The 8996-nt window shown below is 39.4% G+C and overlaps 1 protein-coding gene across 2 annotated transcripts in view; it reads right to left on the bottom strand.

The window, feature by feature from the left end:
- vezf1a (vascular endothelial zinc finger 1a) overlaps nt 1-7208 on the bottom strand; it is a 68606-nt gene extending 61398 nt beyond the window's left edge. For both annotated transcript variants that reach the window (XM_063014200.1, XM_063014199.1), the window contains exon 1: nt 7163-7208. In XM_063014200.1, the coding sequence (XP_062870270.1) occupies nt 7163-7201 (39 nt within the window). In that variant the 5' untranslated portion in view covers nt 7202-7208. The remainder of the gene's footprint in view (nt 1-7162) is intronic.
- Nucleotides 7209-8996: the final 1788 nt, after the last annotated feature.

Genomic DNA, 8996 nt, shown 5'->3' on the forward strand with positions numbered 1-8996 from the left:
CAGAGGGATTTTAAGCCATTCTTCTTGCAGGATAGTGGCCAGGTCACTACGTGATGCTGGTGGAGGAAAACGTTTCCTGACTCGCTTCTCCAAAACACCCCAAAGTGGCTCAATAATATTTAGATCTGGTGACTGTGCAGGCCATGGGAGATGTTCAACTTCACTTTCATGTTCATCAAACCAATCTTTCACCAGTCTTGCTGTGTGTATTGGTGCATTGTCATCCTGATACACGGCACCGCCATTGGATGCACATGGTCCTCCAGAATGGTTCGGTAGTCCTTGGCAGTGACGCGCCCATCTAGCACAAGTATCGGGCCAAGGGAATGCCATGATATGGCAGCCCAAACCATCACTGATCCACCCCCATGCTTCACTCTGGGCATGCAACAGTCTGGGTGGTACGCTTCTTTGGGGCTTCTCCACACCGTAACTCTCCCGGATGTGGGGAAAACAGTAAAGGTGGACTCATCAGAGAACAATACATGTTTCACATTGTCCACAGCCCAAGATTTGCGCTCCTTGCACCATTGAAACCGACGTTTGGCATCGGCACGAGTGACCAAAGGTTTGGCTATAGCAGCCCGGCCGTGTATATTGACCCTGTGGAGCTCCCGACGGACAGTTCTGGTGGAAACAGGAGAGTTGAGGTGCACATTTAATTCTGCCGTGATTTGGGCAGCCGTGGTTTTATGTTTTTTGGATACAATCCGGGTTAGCACCCGAACATCCCTTTCAGACAGCTTCCTCTTGCGTCCACAGTTAATCCTGTTGGATGTGGTTTGTCCTTCTTGGTGGTATGCTGACATTACCCTGGATACCGTGGCTCTTGATACATCACAAAGACTTGCTGTCTTGGTCACAGATGCGCCAGCAAGACGTGCACCAACAATTTGTCCTCTTTTGAACTCTGGTATGTCACCCATAATGTTGTGTGCATTGCAATATTTTGAGCAAAACTGTGCTCTTACCCTGCTAATTGAACCTTCACACTCTGCTCTTACTGGTGCAATGTGCAATTAATGAAGATTGGCCACCAGACTGGTCCAATTTAGCCATGAAACCTCCCACACTAAAATGACAGGTGTTTCAGTTTCATTGTCCAACCCCTGTATATTGTATGTAGAGATGTACCGATCGGGGTTTTTGGCACCGATTCCGATCTCCTTTCAGGGATATCGGCCGATAGCAAATTTAGCAGTAAATAAAGTACATCAAACAATTATTTTTTTACCCACAGGAGACATATTTCATTAGTCTAACTGACCACACACACACACAGGTTTAATGTTATTCAGTTCAGTCTGAAAAAACCTTAAAAAGAGCCTCACAGTAAAGATAAACCGGAGCAGCACGTGTGTGTGTGTGTGTGTGTGTGTGTGTTTGTGCCTTTAAGAGAAATGATCTGTTAATTGTATCGCTTAAAGTGATTCACAAGTCGATTCATTTTTCGCGAAGCGTAAGTTTCTCTTCTCAGTTATCTCTCTGTGTTTACTGTTATTAATTAATGTCGTGGTTTTAAATAAACACCAGCTACTACAGAACATTCTGTGTGACTCTCTTACATTAAAAAGCTTCATTAAAAAGCTTAATTAAACTGCTATTACCACAGATCTGTAACCGAGTCAGACTCGTTCCGTCTAAGGAGCTAAAAGTTTTCTAAAAGTTCAGCAGATGATCCGGAACTAACGAATTTGGTAATGAATAAACTTTTGCCTCGGATTGGCTCTGTAACGTCTTCTGTTCTCATCTACATCACAAGTAAGAACCGCTCACGATTTACCAAAGTGAACCAGGAGTTTATATAACGTGCTGATAGAATCGACTCCGATGTGACCGGGTTGAATTTTCTTTTTAAAGTAAATATTTCAATCAGCAAAATTACATCGTATGTATGATGCACAAGGTTAATTATGTTATTTTAGGTCATAAAGAGCTTTCACGATGGTTTCTGTGCGATTGTTGACGAATTTTGATGCGATGGTTGGTGCTTTGTAGCTCTGGATCAATCCACTGAGCTGTTAAGCTTAACATGGTCTTTATATATCACACGATCGGATCGGCTACTTTTAGGAAATATCGGCCGATCGCCGATAGCATATTTTGATTAAAAATCGGCCGATACCGATTCATAGCCGATCGATCGTTCCATCTCTAATTGTATGTATGGGACAGATTTACAAGATAACTGGCAAGCAATAGTAAAGCAGTGCCAAATGTCAGGGAGTTAAGCTCTATAGTCCATAAAGCATCTATAGTCCATAAAGGTCGATCAAAAGTGAGCCAACAGTGTCATGACTCAATGAACCAAGGTTAAACAGGTTCTTATTAAATAAAAGTATTTATGTGCCGCTCAGGTGGCGCAGCTCTAAAACACACGCTGTTCACCAGAGCCGAGATCTCGACTACATCGTATCGAATCTCGGCTCTACCTGCCGGCTGAGGCCGAGCGGCCACATGAACGACGATTGGCCTGTTGTTCAGACAGGGGCGGGATTAACCCGGATGGGGACTCTCTCTCAGACTGGTGTGATTTCGACCTCTGCTGGCTGGTCGGTGGCGCCTGCACGGAAATAGGAAAGGAGTGCGGTAGAGGGTGTGGCTCTCCGTACACAGCGCTGCACTGCACTCGTCAAGTGTAGGTGATAAGATGTTTGATTGCTGTGCACATGTCGAAGAGGGCGTGGAGCAGCCTCGTCCTCCCCAATCAGGAGCAGGGACCAGCATTAGTGAAACGATGATTGACGGGTAGAAATTGGATGCGCTACAGTGGGAGAAAAAGGGGAAGGAAAAAAAAAAGTATCTATGGGCGCTTTTATTAAACACTTTTATTATTTTTTTTTATTATTTGTTTATGCATTTTCTCCACTTTTTCCTTCCTTTGAGCGCGTCCAGTTGCCCGATTGCGTCATGCTTCCTCTCCACCATCCCCGATCCCCGCTCTGATTGAGGAGAACGAAGCTAACCAACACCCCATCTGACACGTGGGCAGCATGCCGTATGCATCTTGTCACCTACACTTTGACGAGTGCAGTGCAGCTCAGCACTGTGTACGGAGTGACACACCCTGACAGCACTCTTTTCTCTTCTCTGTGCAGGTGCCATCAATCATCCAGCAGAGGTCGTAATTGCATTATTTATGAGAGAGAGAGTCCCTATCCGGCTTAATCCCACCCCTATCGGAACAACAGGCCGATCGTTGTTCATGTGGCAGCTCAGCCCAGCCGGAAGCAGAGCTGAGACTCGATACGATGTATTCGAGATCCCAGCTCTGGTTCCAGCGTGTGTTTTTACCGCTGCGCCACCTGAGCAGCCTAGTAAACACTTTAATTATTCAAATAAATGTTAACAGAATGCATATTGTTGAATCAATTCAGCTGCTAAAAAGATGTAATTCTCTGCAAGCAGACACTTGATGATTAAATTGAGAACAGACATTCAGATATCACACACAGTGCCATGTAAAGAGGGCTGGTGTGCTGAAATCTGACACAGCAGAAATGATCGTCGTCAGGATCCACACACCACTTACAACACTGGTGTTATGCCAAATTCTGAACCCTTTCCTTCAGATGCTTTGATTTTAAGTTACAATGAGGAAACTATTATGCATTTTATTCATCTAAATTATGAAGACAACTATTGTTTATTACAACCCCAAATCAGAAAAAGTTGGGACAGTATGGAAAATGCAAATAAAATAAAAACAGTGTTCCTTACATTTACTTTGACTTTTATTTGACTGCAGACAGTTTGAACTAAAGATATTTCATGTTTTGTCAGGCCTGCAACACATTCCAAAAAAGTTGAGACGGGGGCAATTCAGGGCTAGTAATGAGGTGAGAAATCTAAATAATAATGTGATTCCAAACAGGTGATGTCAACAGGTGATTGTAATCATGGTTTGGTACAAAAGCAGCATCCAGGAAAGGCTGAGTCTCTGATGAGCAAAGATGATCAGAGGATCTCCAGTTTGTCAACAAATGCTTGAGAAAATAAATGATTGAAATGTTTAAAAACAATGTACCTCAAAGAAAGATTGGAAGGGATTTGCATATTTCTCCCTCTACAGTGCATAATATCATTAAACGATTCATGGAATCAGGAGGAATTTCAGTGCGTAAAGGCCAAGGGTGCAAGCTTAAGCTGAATGCCCGTGATCTTTGATCCCTCAGACGGCACTGCATCAAGAACCGCCACTCAACAATAGCTGATATAACCACATGGGTGAGGGATTACTTTGGCAAATCTTTGTCAAGCACTACAATACAGAGTTACATGCACAAATGCCACTTAAAACTCTACTGTGCAAAAAAGAAGCCTTATGTCCTTATGAACCATGTCCAGAAGCGGCGTCGATTTCTCTGGGCTCTGAGGCATCTAGGATGGACCATCACACAGTGGAAATGTATATTGTGGTCAGATGAATCAGCATTCCAGGTCTTTTTTTTGAAAAAATGGACGCAGTGTGCTCTGGACCAAAGACAAAAAGGACCATCCAGACTGTTATCAGCAACAAGTCCAAAAGCCAGGATCTGTCATGGTATGGGGCTGTAAATTATGAAGACTTGGAGGCATGGACTGTATGAACCATATTAAAGGGTTTTTGTGTAACAATTTAACCAAAATAGTATTTGCTTGTACCCAAATATAAAAGTAGGACTTTTTAGCTGTAATATTTAACTATAATGGACTGCTAGCTACTGCTTTTCTTAGTTTAAAGTACAGTATGTGTTTAATATTTTGATATTTTGGGCTTTAAAAGCATTAGCTTGCGGCTAACTCACCCTGAGCTCGAAGTGTAAACAATCAACCAACAAACCCCTCGAATGAACAAATGTGATGATGAGGTGACACAAAAGTACTAAACAAACCCACAACTTTTTAATCAACTTTATTATAAATCCTGCCGTGTTTCTCATACATATAAATTAGCTTGTGGTTAGAAAAGCACAGAATGAAGAAATTCGTGTATTAAAAGTTAAAGCTAACCGCTAATGCCATGTGAAACGCTCACTTGCTCTGAAGCAGGAAAAATACTTGACATGAATGATCATGACAGAACAATTATATCATTTTTATTTAAACCGACGTTGTACTACTGGTTGGATGTTAATATTTTTAAAGATATAAAAATGTTACATTTTGTACACTTCACTTTATCTTTTCTATTAAACTTATATCTCAAGTTACCGATGCGATTGTTTATTACACATTTTAGCAAAAGCTTGGTAAAAACTACCACGTGTTTCACGTATCCTGTTATTTTCTACAACTATTAAAAAAGCAAGGTAATATTAAAAGTGCATAGGTGAAATGTAACTAATTTTAATATTAAAATACAGCAGCAGATTGTTTTTAAAAGAGTATGAAAAAACGCTAACCATTTTGAACAGGAGTTTACATCTGTGAGCTATAATAGTGAGGAATAGTAATAATAGTGAAGTAAACAAGTCTGCACGAATCTGTTTTCCTAAGCTCTCGGTGTTATTATTATTATAATTATAAGCTTAAATATTGAGTAGAAACATTAAAACAGTGTTTGGAGAGAATAAAACACCGCAGTCCCGCAGTTAAATTTCTGGTCACCCGCGGTTACACAGATAATGTGAATTCATATAATAGGAGTCGATTCTAAAGAGTCGAGTCTCAGTATTTATAAATAAAAATTTGAGTCGACTCAAATGATTCAGAGTCGAGTAAATAATAGAAATTATATTCAAATGTTAAATTTCTCATTACGAAAAAAAAAGAATATCAGTTATAATTGTTAATTTTGTACATATTAATACAAATTAATAGCTGAAAAGGGATTTACATGAATGTATAAAACACATTTGACTCAAATATCAATGTTTGAAAATGTTAAGCATACATGCACAGTTTCTGTTCACTGAAAGTTAAACAATTCTTTGTTCAAATATTAATGCTTTATGTACCATGTACTTTGCACTGATTTGTTGTACTGTATTATGTTACACTTGTGTAGGTTATTTTGCACTTTGACCTCCATTATAAAACGTAGTTTTGTTTATGTTTACTTATTTTGACTCAGAACAATCAAATACAGATCTGCACTTGTGCACTGAACTTTGCAAAAGGCTGTCCCCTATAGAGAATGTGCTAACTTATTTACTTTTGACAAAAATAATATATATTGCATATTTGATTCGGAGTTGAATCGGTGATTTATAGTGTCGACTCTAAAGACAAATGTTAACGGGTTCGGAGACGTCTAGGTGATTTATGAATTTGAACAGAATGGGCAATCGAGGGAAAAGTTATCATTGTTTTGTTGTTTTGCTTGTTTAATTCAGCGACTTGTGTCGAGTAAAATTCTTGTTTGTGTTTTTTTTTTTTTTTTCTCAATTAAAATAAAGTTTCCACAACAGTCCTTGGTAAATAAATTGTAACTGTATTTATTATAATTAGTCATATCTTAATTTAAATACGCCAAAAACTCTTTAAAAAAAAAAAAGAACACAACAACTACAATTTGTTTTGGATCGCATATATTAATGTAAAATCGATTCTATCCAACCGCCTTTTTCTTCCACGAACTGAGTGAAACTGCAAAATCAGAGTCATTTGTCGAATCGACTCCAAAAACCACGAAGAAATTGTAACGGAATGAGAGTCGACTCCGCCATTTGAGGAATCGAAATGACAGAGCTGGGAATAGAGGGAAAAGTTATCAGTGGTGAACTTGCTTCATTTAGCGGTGTAATTTGCAGCAAATAAAGCTCCACAATAATCACGTTAAACTTCCTAATTGTTGTATTAATACGTATTAAAGAACGAATACTAGTCTGTTTAATGTACAAAACTAATCAAGCAGAAAAAACGACGATTCCAAGGGCTGATCCATGTGGTTAGAAGCTGCTCATAATACATAAGTGAGTCAGATTTATTCAGGTCAGACATACTCAGTGAATATGTGTTAAAAGCGATATTAAAATAAAAGAGTGAATAAATAAAGCGGGTTTCTAAGCCTCATGCTCTCACTCACAGCTGGAGTCCGGACTGATGCACCATTGTTTTGCTTCACTGCTCTGATTCACTTATCTATCTAATCCAAAATCAAACTTCATCTCAAAAAAGCTGAAGAGATAAAGCACCGCGTTTCCATGTGTGTTTTTAAGTCATGCAAGAGTTTGCTTACCTGAAATAAGAAGGTACTCCAACTCGGCTCCATGTCCATCCACACTTCCACCAATCCTGCAGCAAAAAACCTACAAGAATCTACAACAAAGCAGCACAGCTCAACATGGCAGCTGCTACAACTTCCTGTAACCACAGGACTCAACCAAAACACAGGAGTAGAGGGGGGGTCGGATTCTAACACGCCTACAACTTTGATTTAGTAAAACGGATTTAAATAATGTTTTAACATATCGGTTTAATTATATTAGATAAAATATAAAGTTAATTTAGATGTAATAATTTGTTATGTAGAATAAAATGCAGACCAGTCGTTCTGAAAGACCCCCTTATTTGGGAGAATCTATGAGGACAGAAGTGGATCAATTGCACATCTCTGAGTGAAATTTGTATCGCCTCATAATTATTTCTAAATATAATGTAATGTTTTTAATGCCATTTCTATGTAATTTTTTTTTTTGGAAGTGATATTATGTTATATTATACGATAAAATATAGGAAACTTGAATAAAAATAAAACATTTTACAAAACAATAATTTACCTCAGCAAGTTATCCAACACTTCTATCAATCCTGTAAAACAAAGTAAAAACACATTTGGTTTCTGTATAAACAAGCCTTCTAAATATAATTACCCAGTTAGTTTAACCAGGGCTTGATTTAAACCCTTTATAAAAATTAAACTCACTCATTTTAACCTGCAAAGTCGAGCATTCATCTTAAATGTTCTACAGGAACACTCACCACAACCTAGATACAATTCAGACCACACGTTGTCCAGTTTATCAGCTCCACTTACCATATAGAAGCACTTTGTAGTTCTACAATTACTGACTGTAGTCCATCTGTTTCTCTGCATGCTTTGTTAGCCCCCTTTCATGCCGCTCTTCAATGGTCTGCAGTGACACTGACATGCAGTGGTGTGTTAGTGTGTGTTGTGCTGGTATGAGTGGATAAGACACAGCAGCACTCACTGTCCCTGCTGGACTGAGAATAGTCCACCAACCCAAAAAATATTCAGTCAACAGCGCTCCGTGAGCAGCGTCCTGTGACCACTGATGAAGGTCTAAGATGACCAACTCAAACAGCAGCAATAGATGAGCGATCGCTCTGACTTTACATCTACAAGGTGGACCAACTAAGTAGGAGTGGACAGTGAGTGGACATGGTATTTAAAAACTCCAGCAGCGCTGCTGTGTCTGATCCACTCATACCAGCACAACACACGCTAACACACCACCACCATGTCAGTGTCACTGCAGTGCTGAGAATGATCCACCACCTAAATAATACCTGCTCTGTGGGGGTCCTGACCATTGAAGAACAGGGTGAAAGCAGGCTAAAAGGTATGCAGAGAAACAGATGGACTACAGTCAGTAATTGTAGAGCTACAAAGTGATCCTATATGGTAAGTGGAGCTGATAAAATGGACAGTGAGTGTATTTTGCGTGTAAGATTTGGATCTAGAGTCCCTTTTCTATTGCACAGTACCTTAAAGAACAAAACAGTCTGCATTCAAATTCTGAACTGTGTGTACTGTACCTAATGTGCTATTGTCTGGTTCCAATTGTTCGAAGCTACCTGTCTAGGTAGTATGAGTTCACTAAAGGTGAGGCTGTAATGACATTCTCCTTCATACGCTCCTTCATTTTATTGCTATTGTTTTCAGTTAGTGTCTTAACACTAACTGAAAACAATAGCAATAAAATGCTTTGCAGTTAGGGTTTTAGTATGGTGCTTGTATTCTCTCACTCCAGAGGTAATTCTGTTTGACCTATAAACAGTCTGCACTTTTTATCACTTCACTTATTCAGCCTGTATTGGTACACTTCGGT

Source organism: Trichomycterus rosablanca, chromosome 18, assembly GCF_030014385.1.
Source record: "Trichomycterus rosablanca isolate fTriRos1 chromosome 18, fTriRos1.hap1, whole genome shotgun sequence".
In the NCBI taxonomy this organism is placed as follows: domain Eukaryota; kingdom Metazoa; phylum Chordata; class Actinopteri; order Siluriformes; family Trichomycteridae; genus Trichomycterus; species Trichomycterus rosablanca.